At 41.5% G+C, this 21,527-nt stretch overlaps 1 protein-coding gene across 5 annotated transcripts in view; it reads left to right on the forward strand.

Annotated features, from left to right (window-relative positions):
* The window catches only part of Pcsk5 (proprotein convertase subtilisin/kexin type 5), a 429,034-nt gene that overhangs the window by 43,146 nt on the left and 364,361 nt on the right, over window positions 1–21,527 (forward strand). For all 5 annotated transcript variants that reach the window (XM_055613830.1, XM_055613831.1, XM_055613833.1 and 2 more), the window contains exon 2: window positions 1,862–1,966. In XM_055613830.1, coding sequence (XP_055469805.1) covers window positions 1,862–1,966 — 105 coding nt within the window. The remainder of the gene's footprint in view (window positions 1–1,861; window positions 1,967–21,527) is intronic.

Genomic DNA, 21,527 nt, shown 5'->3' on the forward strand with positions numbered 1-21,527 from the left:
GTTGAATTGGAAGTGAAGAGAGAAGGGAAGGTAATAAGCTTCCAACAATGACTGTGTGCCAGGCAGTGACTTGACCGGACGCCTCATGGCTTCATACTTCCCTTTTTTGTTGTTGTTGTCGAGTAGTCTGTATAGACCAGGACATTTTCCGCTTGAATCAAAGATGTGAGGCTTCAGGCTTTCTCTCAAGTTTTAATGAAAGTACAACATTACAAAGTCCCACAAGGAGATAATGTCTAAGTGACACAAAACACGAAGTGAGAGCATAACGAGGAGGCGGATCTTGGAAACCAACTTTTTATAATGAAAACATTAACCTGGACCAATGGTGTTTTAATTAAGAAAGCCCGAGGTCTACATTGTACCAACAGGACAACTTCATCACAGTGGTCATTCCTTTAGTGTAGAGCCATGGGTGTCTAGAGGATTAGACATTTACTGTATTTGCCCGAAGCAAAGAAAGTGTTACTGTTAAAGAATGGAATATGAGCACTGCAGTGGTCTTAGAAATTAACTAGCCCCAAATCCAATTTTACAGAAAAGGAAACACAGGCTCAAGAGTACATGCTGTTCAGCTGGGGTGTCAGCAGAAATGAAATACTACGCACAAGCCCTGCCTGTGTGGTAGGGTTCAGTTCTCATTGGCTGATCCAGTGTGTATATGTGTGTGCGTGTGCATACGGGTATACAAAGAGTTCAGAATTGACCTCCCTCAGTTGTTCACTTTACATTTACTTATGATTATTGTTTTATGTGTGATTGTATGTAGGGGGTGAGGGGTTCATGAGTGTCATGGGGGTGAAAGGGATATGAGAGGATAACTTTGTAGATCTCTTTCTTCACCTTTATGTGAGTTCTAGGGATCAAATTCCAGTAATTGAGCTTGCAAAGCCAAGTGCCTTTGATGAGCCATCTAGTCTGTCCATCTCCCTTTACATTGAAATGGGGTCTCTCAGTGAGCCTGGAGCTCACTGATCAGCTAAACTAGTTGGCCAGTTGGTCAGCAGATCTTAGGGATTCTCCCCTCTCTGCATTCCTCTTCCAAGCAATAGGTTCTACACACTGGCGTGCCGAGCTTGTACTTGGTTGCTGGGAATCAGACTCAGGTCCTCATGGTGTGCCTCAAGCACATTATCAACTGCTGCCACAAGCATGCACTTGTTGAATGACTTGTTCATTTGTTTTTCAATGCTGGGCGTATTTATAGACCTGCTGGTTTTAACTGGGAAAGACTAAAAATGAGGGAAACTAAATCGTGTTAAAAGTCAAGGCTAAGGTAAAACAGAAAAAGCCATTTGTTCCCAGAAGCTGAGCTCTAAGATTGTTCTAGAAGTTACCAGTGCACTTGAGGGCTGTGCCTACAGTCTCTTGATCTAAGTAGCGCTGCTATCTTTGTGAATGATCAACTGCTTAAGACGTGTTTCAAATTAAGTGTATAAATAACTTGGCGGCGTCCTTCATTGTCTGTTTCTCCCAGCAAACAGAATTCAGTGTGTTTTTATAACTAGACAGCTATTTGACTTTTCCCTTCTTTCCCACATTTGGATATAGATTGATATAGCATTACTTAAAATGCTGCATATAAATTAAACATTAAACAGGCGATATGGAGAAGCTAACTGCCCCAATAGAATCGTTAGTTCTGTGGCCGCCGCTTCAAGGACACTCATATTTCATATCGGATGTCCTTCTTTTGAAAAGTGACCAGCAAGGTTCAAGTGACATTTAAGTATATCAGGCAGCTGCATAATTTATGGACCTTTTTGTTTTGTGTTCTTATTTTAATGGAAAACAAGGCAACGGGCCGTCTCCAGATATTAACATGTCTGCCCTCTGCTCTTCCTCCCACCTTGTCCCACAGATTGGCGCGTTGAAGGACTACTATCACTTCTACCATAGTAGGACCATTAAAAGGTCTGTTCTTTCGAGCAGAGGAACCCACAGTTTCATTTCAATGGAACCAAAGGTAAGAAAACCCAGTTGGATAGGGACCAAGAAGCTGTGCTTCTGCATTTTTCATTGGCGATAACACTAGGAGGCAGTGACCAAGCATGAGGCTCCTGTTTCCATCTGTTACAGTATCCTTTGGTTCAATATCTATCTGCTCTCAAACAACACCACTCACTGGCTGGATTTTTACTGACGTGCCATTGTCATTCCAAGCGGAGACCATCCCAGGGGTTTCCGTAGGTTTGAGCTTTTATCCAGACCCGAGAGGGGCTGTAGCTTGAGAAGATAGATTAGTTGATCACATCTAAAGAAAGAAGAATACGTCATCTCTCTATATGCATGCAGCTTGAGGTCCTGTGAGCAACATGGATGACTTTTTCCCCTAATACTCATAAGCCAGTGTTGACTTATATTAATACTTGCTGTTTTTCTTGGCATTGATAGTTCAGAACCAGGCCATGTCTGTTACAGAAAGCATGTTTGCACCCACAGGGGCAAAAGCCAGCTTCTACTCTTGGGGGCTCATCTAATATCCTTCTTGCCCCTGGTCCTTTTGGGCTGTACCACAGTGTGCTCCTGAGGGATCTTAGAAGGAAGTGAGAACAAGCATGAGGTAGCTTTGGCATGAGATATTAGAAACTAAGAAGTATTGGGGACAAACTAAGAGAAGACAACTAAGACACGGGCATCGAGTTAAGTAGCTGTCTTCATTAATTAAGCCAGATGAAGAAATTCACATCCGTACAGTCGGCTCTCCAGGATGTGCCAGGTAGTGAAGAAGCAAAGGTAGTCATGCCAACATATCTTAGTTCCTCTTTAGAATCATGATACATTATTTGATGTTTAAGTTATTTTGCCTCTTCCTTTCCGTTATGACTTTGATTTGCCATAGAACCCATTTTCAAATAATTTGACAAACAAGTCCTTACCAGCAAGCATAGCAGCCTCAGCTAGAAGCTCTTGGAAAACCGTTTTTTTTTTGTGAAAGAGGCTCTTGGATTCTTATGCAATTCAGTGTTTGCTTGGAGTCTTGCCTTCTGTTAGGGGCTGTGGTTTACTCTGTGTCTTAGTTAGGGTTTTTACTGCTGTGAAGAGTCATCATGACCACAGCAACTCTTATCATGGAAAACATTTAATTGGGGTTCGCTTATAGTTCAGGGGTTTAATACTTTCTTGTCATGACAGGAAGTCTGGCAGCATGCAGATAGACAGTGCCAGAGAGGTAGCTGAGAGCTCTACATCTAGATAGGCTGGCAGCAGGAAGAGAGAAGAGTGACACTGGGCGTAGCTTGGGCATTTGAAATCCCCAAAGCCCACCCCAAGTGCTATGCCTCCATCAGCAAGGCCACACCTACTCCAGCAAGGCCACACATCCCAATAGTACATTCCTTATTATCCTGTGGGGACCATTTTCATTAAAGCTCCATACTCTGTATCAATTTTCCTTGGAATATATGGCACAGTGTTCATGGCTGTGGATTGTATTTCAGTAGTTAGAGAAAGTACGTTTCTTTCAGGTCCCTCTTGTTTGGCATAGGGACGTCACCTAATATGTACATTTCAGGTGTACATTGTTATCTCTATTTAGACTGATTTTTCAGGGAAAGTCATCTCTTAGGACAGTTTGGATTTGCTACCTCTTTACAGCGAAGTCACAGTTCTTTCACCTGTAAAATGAATGTCTTGAACTTAGCAATTAGTATGATTTTTGTTTTAAGCCTCATGTGCAAAGTCCACGTGATTTTGAAAAGTTAGCTCAAGAATTAGGAAATGATTGGGATGAGACTGTGTTCACTGAGGAAGAATTTACTCCATAAGGAGCTATTTCCATCCTTAATATTATTGCAGGCATCTTGGTTTTCTGTTTTCTTATCTCTGTGCATAAATAGCTTGTGTATGATCCAACAGACACCTTGGGTCCTGGGCCATCGAGTACCTGAACACTCACCCTTCTCACTGTGTCTAGGGGTGCGAGACCAATTAGGTCAGCCCAGCGGTCCCTGTATCATTCTCAACAAAAGGAAGAGCCAAAAGTAGGGGTGTGCCTTATCTCCACCCTTTAGTGCTGCCTATGACTGCCACTCAGAGTACCACAAAGGTGGGGTTCCCCATGCTTTCTTTTGTATTTCTGTGGTCCACTGTTTCACTGGCTATTTCTTGAGCTCCTAGTATCTCCAGCCCCTTGTCAGGCTCTGAGGTGCCTCCTGGTTCTCCCAGAGCAGCTTTCAGGGACCTCCAAGATAAGATGAAACTTCTCAGAGTTGGGGTTTAGGGGGAAAGGAGATAGAAGGTGTTGCTTCCCTGCTCCAACTCCCTTGGCAAGCTTAGGCTCAAGTAATATTTTTTTTTTCTTTTCAACGTTAGCAAAACAAAACAGAAACCACCAACGTTTTTATTTAGAATGAACTGTACATAGCTTTCTGGATTCCCCACGCTGTCCAGTTTCCCTTCTCTTCTTAGTCTGTGCACACACAGACACATTCACACACCTACACATGGGCATTTTCTGAACATTCAGAAATGAGCTATGAATATTTTCCTTCAGTTCAAATTCCTCTAAATCCTGAGAGCCAGGAAGAAAGGTTGGAATGGACTCCTTTGCATATCAAGCATGGGGTCTTGTGTTTGGTTCCCAACAGCACTAAATAAATAAACAAGCAAATAACCAACAACACCAAATTAGTAAACAACTCCATTGCGCACTCATTAAAAAGGAGGGCATTCTACCCTGTAACCATAAGCACAATAACAGAACTCTGGATGTCAACATTGGCTTAATGTTATCTCATATGCAGGCGTCATAGTCTCACTGCTTTCTTCTGTGCTCCAGAATCACACTTAGCTGCCATGGCTCCCAAGTCCTTGTCACTCTGTTACATTCTTCAGCTTTCTCTTCTTTGGAATGGCATAAGTCAGTAACTTAACACAATACATTTCAAGTGTAGTTCTCTTTCTGATTGTATTCAAGTTTCATAGGAATACTTTGGCCACATAGTACAGGGGCCAGAGGCACCTTGCTCTGCATTATAGAGGAAGACACAGGATGATTGTTTGCTCTGTTGTTGTAGACATCGATTTTAACCATATGCTTAGGATGGGCTCTCTGCTTTAATAACTGGGTGTGCACATGCCTGACAATTTCAACACTCAGGAGGCTGAAGCAGGAGGATCATGATTTTGGGTACATAGTATGATTATGGCTTAAAATAAGTAAATAAATAAATATGGCTGTTCTCCTTTCTTAATCAGTAAATACTTAATAAACGTTTTATAGGGAAACATTTAAAGACAGATACACACACATATATGTTCTATATATATATATATATTTTTTTCTGTTGCTATAACAAAATACTTGAGGCCAAATAATATGACAAGAAGTTTACTTAACACATGGTTTTGAAAGCTAAACAAAAAGCTAAGGATCATCTGTGGTAAGCGTTCCTTTCCCCATGATTATGTTACCTTATTGATGGCAGGATGGTGAGAGTGTGTGAGAGAGATTTTACATGGCAAGACAGGAAGGCAGTGGCTAGGACAGGCAAGGTCTTTTAAAATACTTTTAAAACACTCTCAGGGGGCTAGTGACCTCCCACAGAGCTCCCACTTCTTAAACCTCCCATTAGTAACCAAGCTTTCAGTTCACAAGCCCTTTTGGAACAAACCACATCCAACCCATAGCATTTTATAAATTCCCATGTTCTGGTTGGACATTCTTCACCCTGAGTTAACTGCATGAGAGTATAGAATGAAAGTTCTGGTGTGTCAGTTACTCCTTAAAGTATGGTGGAGTGCTAGGTATGCCAGACCATACACAGGTTCGTGGGAATGGACCATGGGAACCGGCTTTATGGAGGACATTGGTGATGTTAACTTCATGTTGTTTTTAACTACTACCTTTTCAAGAAAGGGAAAATGGCAGGTTGAATCATACCAAACAGGCTTTGGCTTTGTTTACTCTACTAAATTGCATGGCTGCTTCTGCCTTTACTCAGAGGGTTCTAAAGAAGGAAAGGCCAGAGCAGCAGCACTGTGAGAATTACCCTCTTGATTCTAAGAAAGTTGTGTGGTCAGCTGGGGCACATGAGCCTTGAGAGCAGGAATAGCCTTGATTCCCACGCGTTAACATCACGTTGTGATTATCATTTCAAATGACAGGGATTCATAGACTTCTGAGATGACAGCACTAGTATAATAATAACATAGCTTGGCAGGAAGCGTTGGCACATCTTAAAACAGTGAGACGATACGTCTTGCATTCTTCTGTGTGTGATGTGTGTGTCGCACACACACATTTGTGGAAGCATACTTAACTCTGCTTGTGCATGTAGAAACCAAAGGTCAATGTAGGGTTTCTCTCTTTTATTTTCTACCTTAGTTTTTGAGATAGGATCTCCAGAGAACCGGACTCTTGAAAAAATAGTCTACTCCTGTTCCCAGAGCTTCTTTCCTTCTTCTTTTTTCATTGATTATTTATTTACTTTACATTGTGATAGCTTCTTCCCCTCCTCACCTCCTCCCAGTTCCTCCCTCTCCTCTCCATTCTCACTCCCCATCTTCCCTCTACAAAAAAGAGGAGTTCTCCCGTGGACATCAACCACCTTAGCATATCAAGTTTAGTAGGACTAGGCACATCTTCTCTATTGAGGCTAGACAAGGTAGCCATTAGGAGAAAGGGATCCAAAGGTAGGCGACAGAGTTAGAGACAGCCCCAGCTCCTGATGTTAGGAGTCCCACATGAAAACCAAGCTACACATCTATAATGGATGCCTCTCAAAGGACAGTTATGCTAGCCTCCTGTTTGCAAGTATAGCAGAACATCATTAATAGAGCTTCTTTCTTTTTAGATATTTACATTTTAAACTATGTGGATATGTGTGCATGTGGGGGGAGGGGTCTGTTCAGAAGCCCACAGAGTACAGAGGTGTCAGATACCCTGAAGCTGGAGTTAAAGTAGTTGTGCACTACCCTGTATGAGTACTGGGAGTCAAATTGGCCCCTCTGCAGGAGCTGTGCAGACACTTTCATGTATAGCTACCTCTCCAGCACCTCTGAAAATTTATTAATTAATCTGTGTATCTGTCTTTGCCAGCCACATTCAAAGTTAGGAAAACCTGAATTCAGATTCCTGGTCCCTATATAAAAGCCAACTATAGTGGCACATGTTTGTACCCCAGTACTGGGGTGCATAGAGATAGTTGAACCCAGGGGCTCTCTGGTCAAAACAGTGAGCTCTGGGCTCAAGGAGCAATTATCTCAAAACCTAAGGTAGAAAGTGATAGAATAAAGGGGTACCCACTGCTGGACGTTGTGTAGCAGCGCCTCCTGCATCCTTCTGTTATCTAGGCACAGGTAGGGTGAAACAGGTGTGCAGGGAAGATTCTTTTTCCTCTTTTCTTTTCTTTTCCTTATCAAGAAACAGAGAACCTTAAGTCACACGTTTTCAATTAGAGAAGTAGGTTGTGTTGAGTTAAGGGAATAAAACTATTCAAGTATAAGCTGACATTAAGTTAGGTATCCATACTCTGTCTATGTGGAACTAATCACATGAGAACAGCTTTCTTTCTTCATATTAGATTTTATCTGGAAGGTTCTGGCCTCTCTCTGTTTCATCTTTTCTAGTTGTTTATTTTTTTTTTTTAATCATCTTTAGATCTGTTACAGGTTGGATTTTTATCAGAATCCAGGACAGACTTAGCCTGTATTCAAAGTTACGAAAACCTGAATTCAAATTCCAGGTACCTATGCAAAAGCCAAGTATAGTGACACACGTCTGTAACCCCAGTACTGGGGTGCATAGAGATAGTTGAACCCAGACTAGGGTTAGAAGGAGCTCTGTCTTTCTGAGTCATGCAGCAGGGCATCCCTCATTGCATACACATCCCATGGAGAACTGCACAGATGACGTCATGAAATCCCAGGCCCCAGGCTCCCTTCGTTCAGTTCTATCTCTTTCCTATGCAGTGCTGGCATAGCCGCCACAGCTCTCCTGAAGAGCTGTTTGAGTGTGGTAACGCTCGACCACACAAACGAAGGCAAAACACGTCTTTACTTGGAGAGGTAGAACTCGTTGGTTTTAATCTACTTGCCTTTTTCCACACTCTGTCTCTGCTTTTCCCTTCCTGAATCATGCAGAGTCATACGTCAGTGGTGATGAAACAGCTGTGTGACTATGTGAACACTTGGCTTATTCTACTGGAGAAGAGATGATCTCCAGGTCAGTGTGGCCCAGGATTAAGTTCAAGGCTTGGAGTCATGGGCATACTGCCCTGTTTGCTACAGTTGTACATAAGCCATTTCCTCTGATAAAAACTAAGCATTCAAGTGTTGTCTGACAGTGAAAGGGCTGGAAGGAGGGAGGCAGAACGTCATGGAAGATAAACTGCTGAAAGAAAAAAAACTCACGCTCCTTTGTCTTCCAGTTTGATGCCTTTTCTGATGATTTGAGTTTTAGGTGTGTGTCATCCTTTGTTTTGTTTTGTTTGTTTGTTTGTTTGTTTGTTAATGTGGGGTTGTGTGTGTGTGTGTGTGTGTGTGTGTGTGTATGTGCTTTCTTTCTTTCTTTTCTTTTTTTTGGGGGGCCTCAAGATTGACAGCTGTACCTCTGTACACATTATGAAAATGTTGCACAGATCAACTTTGTATGTGCCTGTTCCCATATCACCAGATTCTTTCACTGTCAATTGATCTTTAAGTGACCTGTGGAGGCTGCCAGATAATCAGTTGGCTGTGTTCTCAACCTGGGAAGAATCTCCCAATAGGTCAAGTACATGCAAATGAACTGTCCACACACTTGGAATCCCCCAAGAGATCAAATGCATGCAAATGAGCTGTCCACACACGATCAGCAAGGTGACTTGGTAGGTAAAGAAGCCTTCAAGAAGAAGTATACCTACACACAAGCACCCCAGGTCAGCCTCATAAACTGCAGTGGCTTTTTTGTTTTGTTTTGTTTTTGTCTTGTCAGGATGCAGTTTCTGTCTGGGCTGGTGCATCATAAACATTAGTCTTACCCTGTGTTCAAGTGCTTCCTACACAGCACAATGTATTTCCACTTACCAGAAGGCTCTCATCTTGCTGGTGTGTGTGGTTCTCAGTGTATGTATACATGCATATGTATGTGTGTATTCGTGTATGTACATATATGTGTATATGTGTGTGGGTGATCAGTGTGGCAGTATTCTATTTTAAGTGTGATGACATAATGGTTGGACTTTCCTCTGTAGACAGATTTTATAAGTCTTAGAACATCTAGGTGTGTGGACACTCAGCTGTCCAGTGATCTGGGGTGAGCTGAAGTCAGCGGCTTTGGCCCCTCCATATTTCCACAAGGCAACCATGGCTGTGCTGTCTTGGGACGGGGCCTGAGGCTTTGTGTTATTTCACAGTCTCCTCTCATTGTCACTCCACACCAGGGAATAAAAAGTATGACTGCATATCCTGAGAAGGCTCAGAGAAGCAGAACGGCCTTGGATCTGATGTTAAGCAGAGAGGATATAAGTGGTGTGGTAAGCAGAGAGGATTTGAGGGGACCTCTCTTATTTCAGGATTTCTGCTGTATCCCATTTTTTTGGATTTGTGTTATAATTTGTTTTTTTTCTGTATATTTTTTGATTTATTTTATTTTATTTTTCTTTATTAATTATACTTTACTCACTTTGTATCCCTCCCTCCTCCTGTCCCAATCCCTCCCTTCCTCCACCCTCTGCATGCATGCCCCTCCCCAAGTCCACTGATAGGGGAGGACTTCTTTTCCTTCCTTCTGATCCTAGTCAATTAGGTCTTATCAGGAGTGGCTGCCTTGTCCTCTTCTGTGTGGCCTGGTAATGCTGCTTCCCCCTCAGGGGGAGGTAATTAAAGAGTAGGCCAATCAGTTCGTGTCAGAGACAGTTCCTGTTCCAATCATAATGGAACCCACTTGGATACTGAACTGCCATGGGCTACATCTGTGCAGGGGTCTTAGGTTATCTCCATGCATGGTCCTTGGTTGGAATAGCAGTCTCAGGAAAGACCCCTGTGCTCAGATTTTTTGGTTCTGTTGCTCTCCTTGTGGAGTTCCTGTCCTCTCCCATTTTTAACAGCTGTGAAATGTAACTGTGCTATCTAAGCCTTCTTTTGAAAGCATTTCTGAGCATTCTCCTGGGAAAAGCATGTCAGCCATAGGTCTGCAATGTCTGATGCATTCATGGCAAGAAAACAGCGAGAAGTGAGAGAGGGGTGTGAAGACTGTGATAGGTGCAGAGTTCAGTGTGTTCTCCACCTCCCCCCCCCCCTTTTTGGTCTTGCTCCCTTTCTTTCTGTCTTGCTTCCAGGTTTCCCAGATGTCTGGACGGTCAGAGTCCAGATGATCAAATTGTGCATTTTGTGGCTAGTTGATGGGGAAGTTGCGCTCCCATCCAGAATCCCTGATAGACAGGAATGGATTAGAAAAGATTTCTCAGCCATTTTGGCAAGGCTATCGAGTGTTAGTAATAGAGTGTTTGGCGATAGAGAGTTTGCTCGAAAGGTCACAAATTCGATGCTTATAATGCAAGCGCAGGTAGCAAGAGGTGAGAAGGCCGAGAAGGGAATCCCTGGGCCAGCAGCAGAGTTAGAGCCACCCTTGCTGTGGAGAGGGGCAACTGTGCAGCTGCAACTAGGCACCCTCTCCGCTGCTGCCAGTCCAAAAGCACCCGTCATTCTCCACCTTTAATATCATTTCCCAGCATTAAATATGGGCAGGCCATTCACAGCTATTAACTATTTTTGTGAGGCGAACAAAGCAGATGAGAAGGTTGTCCCGACCCTCGGGTTAGCTCTTAGGATGCAGGCAATGATGGTTCCTTGCATTTTCTGACTGAAGCATGGTTTCCCTCTGTATCTTAGGATTTTAATGGACATATCTTACGGTTCTGGAATCAAACCCAGGGAAAGGCTCACTAGGCACACTAGCACTGTGGTGCATTTGTAGAACTAACGTCTTTTAGGAGTGTATAGACGGTCAGCAGATTGCTCGGGGCCACCCTAGGCGAAAGAGGACTTCTCTGGGATTCTTCCAACCTTCTACTAGCTTGGAAGTAAGACCACTTAGTACTGTGGGGGAAAGGCGTAATAAACATGAAGTGAATAGGATGATTCAAAATCATAAAAGTGAAAAGGAAATGTCATGGTGGCTGTAAAGAACAAGGCATAGGTTTGGTGACGAAAGGCTGCAACCATTTCAGCTATGTGAAGGAAGTTACTCGCCGTAAAATCCACTGTTTTCATAGTTTATAAAATATTTCTAAGGTGTTAAGACATCATGTTTTTAAGACAAGAACTTACTAGGCAGGCCTGGCTGGTCTAGAGATTCTCAAACCATCTTTAAAATCCTCAAACATCTTAAAAGTTCTAAAAACATAGGCATTTGATTTAAAAGGTAGAATAATAGAATTTTGACATTTTAAAAAGGGAACTTTGAGTGTACCAGTTGTGTTGAATTCTTAGAGAAGTTAGAGAAGCAGAAATAAGCAAATAGGGGAGGCATGGATACAGCACAGAAAAGCCCCACACCAACTAAACCCATTCACCTCAGTTGACTGGCCATGGAGAGAGACCATTCCAACTGTGCATTTATCACAGTGTAGTAAGTGCTTATATAGTTTGCCATTGTGCACGGATTTCTCAAAAGTCAATCTTTCCTATAGTACAAAAAGAGACAACATGGCATGGGAAAAAGAGCCTTTGAATTTTCATTCTTCTATCTTTTGTAGGGTAAGCTCTTAGCTTCTGTCAAATTCTCCTGTTTGAAGTGTCAGCATTGCCCAGGCATGTCTTTTAATCCATGAAAGAATAGAGAACAGTGTGAGTTCTACATGTAAGAATAGATAAAAATGTAGGTTAAATCCTTACAACAGAATAGTAAAGGATGATATGTTGGTACACACAGATAGTGAAAGATCTCCAAAAACATTTGTAAAGTTTACAAATACTATGCAAAAAAAAAAAAAAAACATGTAAGATATATTCTCCTAGAAACAAAAAAAACCCTTGTCTGCGTATGAGTGTAGTTATATATGTAATAGATTTGGAAAAGTAAATAAAATTACTTTTATCTTATCATACTGTATGATATTTTTTCTTAAAAAAAAAAAACAAAACAAAACTACCTTTTACTTGGCATCATGCCGATCATTTGCTTCTTTCTGAGACTTGTCATACATTCTATGACTGTATTCCTTAGCATTCATCTTTCTTTTTGTTCTTCACTGATAAGCTCTCTCTAGAAGGTTCTATGAGAAGAAGGAAGGGGAAAGAGACAATGAAGAATGACTGCTCAGTTTCTGGCTTGACCGACTAGTAGTTTAGTCAGGAAGGAAAAGGTTTGAGGCTATAGCGATAGTTGGAATTTGTTGATGGGTCTTAGTGACAATTTGCTTCCTTGCCTTTATGTAAACTTTGGAGAGACCAGGGTCCAGTCAGCACTCTCTCTCCATCTTCATGCTGAGATTGTTAACTAACTTTAAACAATATCTTTCCTGGGCATATTTACTTAAACGATTAATAATTATCAGAAGAATAAAATGGTATGTACAGAACTCTACAATTTTATGTGTCTCCATGACCCCCAAACCCTTTTCCTCACTTGGAATTGGTACCATGATCAATGTAGTGACTAAAGACAACAATAGAGCAATCATTTGTGAGTCCTTTCTCTGTGCTCCCTCGTTCCGTGACGTGCATTGCTTTGCCAGTACACTCTATCTTAGAGCTGCGACTCTGTGTGCCTTCCTCCCCTGTGCGGACACCAGCCTGTTTCATCCCACGCCATCCTTGGCTTGTTCCACCACCACCCTTCCCTCTGCTTCTGATTTTGATTGTCCACAGTCAATTCTCAGAGATTCAGCTTCCAAAGATAAAACTGCGTATAAGCTTTTCCGTGGCTTTCCATTGACCTTCAAATAAAATCCAGCTTAAAAAAAAATTATCTTCACAGGCTGGTGTGGCCTGGTTTCTTCCTAATCTCTGGAACTTTCTTTGTGCTCATCACACCGAGTCTCATCTTTCTATGTCGCTTTACATCTTAAAATCCTTTTTCGTGTTTTCCATGCCCAATATATGTCTTCTTTGGTTTTCGCATGGTCTGTTACTCTTGCTTCTCTCTCCACCTCTTTTTTTCTTTTATTTTGCTTGTTGAGACATTGTCTCACCTTGTAGCCTTGGTGAGCCTGCAGCTTACTATGTAGACCAAGCTGGCCTTGAATTCACAGTGATGCATAGTCTTCTGTCTCTTGCTTACTGGGATTAAAGGCTTATGGCACCACACCTAGAACTAACATAAGGAGTCTCTTGTAGTCTAGGCTGGCCTCCTTGAACTTGCTATATAGAGGGGAACGATCTTGAACTCCTGATCTTTCCCTACCGCCCAAGTGCTGGGATACCAGGCATGTGTCACCACTTTGTGTTTAAAAGTCTGTGTTACTTCCTTTCGACGGTGTTCCTCATAGACATTGTTAAAGTGGCTCCTTAATCTCACTGTCTGGCTTGGGCATGTTGATGTCTTTTTTATACGTACCTAGATATAAGACTGTGCTGTTTCTTTGTTGTTTGTTTCCAGGAGGTAAGTGCTAGGCAGGCAGGACTCCGTTGTATCTTAGTAACCGGCATATTCCTGCAACCTGGAACACTTTGTGCCATGTGGAAACATTTAGTAGGATATTGTGTTTATAGAGGAAGATAAGCAGTGGTGGCAGTGGGGAAACTGGGAGATGTAGTTTTCCTCTTAAGTCACCGTTCACTGGCACATGGAGCACTGTTTTATTTTATGTGTGGACATATACACGGCCATTGGAGAGACACCAGTAGAAAGGGGTGGAGGCTTGGCTAGATTCTGGATATCTGCATTCTGCTCGCCACGTTACTACCAGCTTAGAGCTGCTATTATTAGCATGTCACTTCTCATTGCTCTTTCTTCACTTGTAAAATCAAGGAACAGATGAGCTATTTCCTAATGTTCATTCTGCACCATTAATTACCATCTTGAGTTGGTATCACTTATGATTTTTCTATCAGTCCACATTCCCATGGGGTTGTTCATTTTTCGTATTTCTGTTCTACCTCATTTCTGTACATCCTCCATCTACTTTCCCCTCTCTATTTAGAATATTTGTCTAAATATTCTACTCCATTCAGAATATTCAACTCTATTTGTAGGCATACTTGTCTAGAAGAGCTGACTTTACATTTAGACTGGATAAAGACTCTAGAGGCAAACCTTACCTATACACTATACACCTAGAAAGGAGTGAGCTCTGTCGCTTGTCAGTCCAGTGGTACAAGGGTATGCTAAAAGAGGCGGTAGTTAGTGTTGTGGCTGAAGTTCCTGGAGTTCTTGTGAAGAGCAGTTTAGAGTAGTAAAACTCCACACTAACCTTCATTACTGGGTGTAGAAAACCAAGCTGATAACTAATTTCTGGCTTCCTGCCTGGACTTCCAGTATCTAAGATGGGCTCCAGGTGGCAGAGACTAGGTGAAGCCCTCGGTATAGGCTGGTGTCATCTACGTCATAAACTCTCAAAAATGGTCCAGGAGAAAGCAAAAAGACAAATGGTTGGCGCACTCTGGGGCTGTTCTCTTGATCCCTATAGACTTTGGAGACAAAAGCACTTGGTTTGGTTTTTGGGGAAACTGAATATTTTCTAAAAGTCACTAACAGTTGAACATATTTTTAAGACATCTGTCCATGGAAATTATAAGTTAGAAATATATTAGAAGGGGGTGGTGGAGTCAGTAGAGGAACGAGAAGAGGCCAAAATTAAATCAGATAGAAACAAGGGTAGGTATGGTAGATAAAATTTATTAGTGACAATGTTGATTCTCTTGTTAGTCTACTGACAAAGCTAAGCAAGTGCCTTCATCCATGTGTTCTGAAGCCAAATCTGCCATTCACCAGTAAGAAACAACATGAAATACTCAGCCTAAACCCATAAGGCGCCAGATAAAAGGCAGCTCTTGTTCTAGATAAAATACTCTAGTAATGTCACTTAGGATATGGCATGCTTTTCAGACTTACTCCTTCGACTAGTGGTGATGAAGAGATAGATCTTAACCCATCTATCATAGCCAGGAAAGGGTGGAGATGGAGAATTCTTAAGGGATTTTTTTTTTAACTCTTCTTTTTGGAGCGTTTATTTTAGGTTTTTTGTTTGGTTGTTGTTAGGTTGTTTTTATTTTTTAATATTTTTTATTATTATTAATTACACTTTATTCACTTTGTATCCCCCAATAAGCCCCTCCCTCCTCCCCTCCCGATCCCATCCTTTCTCCTCTTTCTGCATGCATGCCCCTCCCCAAGTCCACTGATAGGGGAGGTCTTCCTCTCCTTCTTTCTGATCTTAGACTATCAGTTCTCATCAGAAGTGGCTGCATTGTCATCTTCTGTGACCTGGTAAGGCTGCTCCCCCCTCAGGGGGAGGTGATCAAAGAGCAGACCAATCAGATTATGTCAGAGGCAGTCTCTCTTCCCATTACTATGTAACCCACTTGGAAACTGAACTGCCATGGGCTACATCTGTGCAGGGGTTCTAGGTTATCTCCATGAATAGTCCTTGGTTGGAGTATGAGTCTCTGGGAAGTTCCCTGTGTTCAAATTTTCTGGTAATGTTGCTCTCCTTGTGGAGTTCCTGTCCTCTCCAGTTCTTGCTATTTCCCACTTCTTACATAAAATTCCATTCACTCTGCCCGACAGTTGTCCATCAGGCTCAGCATCTGCTTTGATAGTCTGCAGGGCAGAGGCTTTCATAGGCCCTCTGTGGCAGGTTCCTAGGTTGTTTCCTGTTTTCTTCTTCTGGCTTTCAGAGGCCCTCTGTGGCAGGTTCCTAGGTTGTTTCCTATTTTCTTCTTCTGGCTTTCAGAGGCCCTCTGTTTTAACACTGGGAAAGCCAGAGTCTCCTGGGAACAATGGAGCAGGCCCAGGACAACCAACCATTCATCCCTTTACTTTTTCGTTGGCCATTTTGGAAAGCTTATGATGTGCAAGGCACTGGCATATACCCTGCCTGAAGCTAGGACTTCAGCTCACCTCTTTCCACACCAAGCTGATCTCAGATAGCAGAAGTCCAGGTAGGAAGCCAGAAACAAGCTCTCAACATCAGCTTCTGCACCAGTACACAAAACTGTCACACTATGAAGCTACAGCTTGAAAACACCAATTAATGTCCTTTTTAAAAGCCTTCAAGTAAAATAGCTACAAGTTTATATCTACCAAAAAAATAACAAAGTTTTAGTTGGGTTTATCTCAAAGAGAACACAGAATATGCTTCTGCGGAAGTATTTGTCATTTATCTGAAATTCAGCTTTAACTCAGCACCCTGCATTATTATTTGGTAAATACAGAAACCTCAATTTACACCTAAATCATTTTAAGATTAAAGGTAGGGAAAGTAGACCAAAATACTGGGAAACACAGCTGACAATAAGGCCTCTCCAAATCTCAGTATCCATGACAACAGTAAGTAAGTAGATTCTCTTATTCTTCTCTCACGAAATGTGCCTTGAAAACATCATTACTATAAAGGAACATGATGGAATAACCATAATTATTTCCCCATGTATTCCATGATGGGGTCTTTAGATTGGTTTTCTGCTTCTAATAGCACCCATAATACAGCAATCAAGTCCTCTCTGACGGCGACTCTTTCTAGTCTGTTCAGTAGGAAGAAAAACTCACTCAGTGATTTGTAAAACCTCGCAAACCATTCTTCTGTACACTTGACCTTTAGATTCCTAAGTATTAGTGTGTACGCTACATGGTGTGGGATTGTGTGCATGTGCACCTGTGTGTGTGTGTGTGTGTGTGTGTGTGTGTGTGCATGCGCGTATGTGTGCGTATGTGTGAGATATATATTCTGTGGTTGGGTGCTTGCTGTAGTTAACCTGGGAGCCACCACCCCAACAAGGTCATTTGAAATGAATGTGTTATTAGCCTTCTCATCATCTGTCACCTTTATAGATTGTATGAGTGGAGAGCAAGCAACCATTTTAAGATGTGTGGATTTTGGAAAGTGCAAAATAACTCCATTGTCATACAGTCCTTTCAGAGGAGGAAGTTCCAGCCACACAGACCTGAGTCCTACATGGTGGTTAGCACTAACTAATAGGACCAGGGTCAAGAGTCTGGCCTGGCATCAAGCCTGAGATTGCTGAATTACCCTGAGAGGGCAAAGATACCTATGAACACTTGAGTTGGGATAAGAAGATGAGTCACCAGTACAGAGAGCTGTTTGCTCTTAGTTTCACGTCTATACAGCTTAGACTTTGGAGAACATTCGATTACATTATTGGGAATTAAAGTTAGTAATGCCTTTTCCCTAATAGCCATTTTTGGTACCTGGATGGTGAGTGGCAGAGAACCACGGATGTTCTGAACAAGTTAATTTCCTTTTATAATCAGTGGATAAGCAGAGCTCAAGTTTGGCTCATGCTTGAATGAAATCCAGAGTTGAACACTCTCTGATGAGATAGAATTCTGCAATTACATATAATTTCTAAGTTTAGAAACTCAGCAATATGCTAGGAATAGGAAATGACAGTCATAAAGAAATACCCCAAAACTTTAATAGGCAGTGGCATTTTTTATTATGTCCTTGTACTATGAATATTTAAATTCTTCAGAATCAACTTTACAGTCAGGTGTGGCAGCTCGTGGCTATGGTTCCAGCTCTTGGGAGGCTGAAGCAGGAGGAGGACTGTCAGGAGGTTGAGGCCAACCTGGGCTACATAGTAAGTTTCAGCTTAGCCTTGGCTATAGAGTGAGTCACAACAGACAAAGCAAAGGCCCACTTTCTTCCTAATATTTTATTACATCTTTCAAGCACACAGAAAAAAAAAAAAAAAGGAACAGCACTGCACTTCCAGTTGCATGACTGACATTTTGTACATGGTCTTTGCCACACAGCTGTGCACCTGTCCATTTTAATCCATCTAAATTCTTAATGCATTTCCAAGCAAATTCAAGATATCAGTCCATTTCGCCCACGTGGAAGAACAGCAAGTGCAAGTTAACGCCTGTTTTCACGGGTTTCCTTCTGACGCAGAATTTACCGTGTTGGAGATTCATACTCAAGTATATAGTCGTTCTTAGAGTTCTGACAAACTCATGGTTTATTTGTACAACCATTCAGCATTCTTTCCAGACCCTTGATACTTACCTGTTTTTATACAGAGATGGTCTCTGTCTGAAATTTCGGTCCACTCCCTGGTAGTAAATGTGAGGATGGCTTATTTCAAGAAAATGCTTTGGTTATTAGTTTGCATGTAATAGGATTGACTTTGATGCAGTGGTGGTGTAGCTTGATGACTGTTTTCATTCCTGTGATGGCCACCACAGTGCAGACAAAGCGATGCTCCACTCCCTCACTAACCACAGGAGATGAATATTTGTTGCTTATCAGTTTTCTTTACCCACACCACTAGGTAGCTCTAGTTCATGTTCCATCCTATAGTTGTCGATTCTCTGAAGGAAGGATAAAGGGAACTTTAACAGTCTGGAGTCCTAAGTCTGAGTTCTTGCATTTGGTGTAGCATCTTTGAGATTTCATCCAGGAGGCTGAATATCCAAAGTCTGTCACTTTTTTCTCACTCTGCTGAGTATCAGTGGGTTACGGGCTTGACAGCCCATTCACAAGTTGAAGGACATGTTTTGGTGATTATGAGTGTAGCAGCTAGAACGTGAACAGCATTAGTTCCTAAGTCTGCTATTACACAGATTTGCACTATATACCTTTTGCTGTTAAATTCTCAAATCTATTACCATATGCAAGTGGTGGCTAGGAGAATGAATTGTATGATTTAGAGAAAACTGTATTATAATCTCTTGTTATGAGCTCTGCCACTTACAAACAAGTTGATGGTATGTCTTATAGTACAGTTTTTAACTTGACTTGGGAACTTAAAAAATATCATTAACTGCTATTATTTCATCATTTAAAATATCTTTCTTCTGGAGGACTGTTTTTTATGATTGGGCTCAGAACCTACATTTTTCTTTTATTTTTGTACACTTAATTATTTGTGTGTCTTTTATTGCAGTCATGTGGAGGTCAAAGGACAACCTTTGAGAGTTGGTTTCTTCTTTCCATTATGTTGTTCCTGGGGACTGAGCTCAGGTCGTCAGTTACAGCAGCAAGTGTCTTTACCCACTAAGCTATCTTGCTGGTCAAAAGAACTCACAGTTTTCTTTCCTGGGCAAGACAAATGTTTTAAATTTCCAGTTTGACCTTGTCCCCTGAGTACTAAGATTTGATGGTAAGGCAAAAGAGAAAAAGTGAGATTGGAAAACGGAGTATTGGGATGTGATAGTAGCAACCACCAATACATATTTTATGGTGTTGCTCTGTGTCAGCGGTTACACAGGATCAAGCTGCTTAGCCTTAAGTCTGGTTGATGTAGGCTTTAGTTGAAAGACAGATGGGTGTGACTTTCATTATCAGATTGTGGTTTTGCTCTGGATGGAGAACCAATGCCAAGTGAAAAAGACACTTGCTAGGTGTCTACTGGATGAAGATTTATCTCTTTCTTCTTGCATTTCTGTGGAAGCAGACAATATAATATTTTCATGTATTCTTTACATGCGTGCTTCTGCATGTGTATGTGTCTCTATATGCATGCACTTGCCTGCTGTATGAATTTACACTGGCGTTGAAGGTAGTCTCTTCATTCTACTGATTTACCTGTTGTCCAACAGAAAGATATTAAGCATTTATCAGGTCCCCACAGTTCTGAATTTGTAGTCCAAATAAATAATCAGATCTTGATAAAAGAAAGATGGGGATGCGATTTTGTCACAGGATGAATAAAGAACAGAGCTACAGTTTTCACTGTATTGTCTCAGTGAGTCCCCAAAGCTTCCTACTCCCCTTTATTTTCAAAAGCAACAATTGCAGCTTTGAGCTATTGATCATGGCTGAAAGGCTCTTATAGAAACTTGGCATTTAGCATTGGCACAGGAAGGTGTTGTAATGATAAACTTCACATAGGATAAATGAAGGGGGGTCATCTGAATATATTAATAATTGGTGTTATACATGTGATTAACTGGTTTCTAGAAATATAGAAAGCCAAATATGAAATATTTCTATTTCTTCCCCTGAGTATGCCCTGTGCTCATCTTCTTAGAGCATTTTTTTCTTTATAGGTATGCTGATGTTTGTTAGGTTCATCAGTCATTTTAGCACTTGAGTAGCATCAATAATCTCTGTTTGCGTTTGTAAGCTTCCATGCTGCTTATGAATTTACATGCACTAAAAGTTGGTTAATGAGCATCCTGGGAGGGAGAGAAAGTGCATCCTTGGGTCTCTGTCACCCCTACTCCCTGCACTATATGGAAACTGATGAAGAGCCGAGGAGGGCACAGAGGTACTTTATCCTTGTTATGGTGATCGCTTGGTACATAGTTATTGAGTAACAGTGCTCTGGTGGTCAAATTGGCTCATAATTGCAACTGTTACAATGACAATTCATTAGACTTAAAATGTGTGGCTCTCTAGATTGCCACTCTTAATGGAGAGAAATGGGAATTTGGCTGCATGAATCAAGTAACTTTAGACCTCACACAAAAAGGAAATATGAGCATGTTTCATGGAAACCTCCACCAGACAACCTAGAGCTTTCTCTGTGGCATCCAGGTCTGCTAGTACTTGCCATGGAAACAGAAGCACCATGAGACAGCACACAGAAATCCTTTCATGGTGGTTTCCCATACATCTCTTTTAAGACACTGTTTGGACATTCTTTCTGAATCATGAAGCATTTGTTTTTGTTTGAAGCCTTTCAAAAAGACCTGGAAGTGTTTCAGGTCTTCAGTAAACACCGATTGCATCATAATGAAAGACACTGTGGTTCATAGATACTCAGTATATAATTTGAAGTGGAAACTAGTATCTGTCACTCCTCTGTTATACACTAGGCATGGGCTGCCATTCATAGGCGTTGTGTAACCTACAACACTTACAGGGTTTTGAAAAATCTGTCTTAAAAGAAAAATCCTTCTTTAGAGGAAGCTGAAGTCAGGGACCCTAATGACTTAGCAAGGCGCTTCATGTTGTCCCTGCAGGGGCCACCTCCTTTGTTTTTCTTCTTTTTAACAAACAATGAAAGATGACCATAAAAAGAAATGACTGTCAGTCCCATGGACAGTATTTTGTTTCTCCCTGGGTGCTTGAAGATTGTTGTCATCATGAATGATACAATTACTCTCCCCAACCCCTGCACACCCTCCAGTAACCAGGGTGTTTCTGACCAACAAGCTACTTCAGAAAAAACAAATGGTCATTGATTGTCCTTTACACCAAGGAGACAACAATGCCATAAGACATCAATGCGACTAACAAAGTTACCCAAAATATACAAGACTACCAGATTCGTTTATGAGATACCATCTTTGTATTTGGATTCAGTACCTGTTTGGTGATGGTAAAACAATTGGTAATAGCTTGTGATTCCTCAAATTTTGCAGAGACCAAACAGGGCCTTGCAAGGCATGGCCTGTGTATGGGGAAACAAGAAAACAGTGGAAAGAGAGCAAAAACAGAATGAAAAAAAAATGCTGCTGTAGGCATGAA

Source organism: Psammomys obesus, unplaced genomic scaffold, assembly GCF_907164565.1.
Source record: "Psammomys obesus unplaced genomic scaffold, mPsaObe1.curated_primary_1811, whole genome shotgun sequence".
Taxonomy (NCBI): domain Eukaryota; kingdom Metazoa; phylum Chordata; class Mammalia; order Rodentia; family Muridae; genus Psammomys; species Psammomys obesus.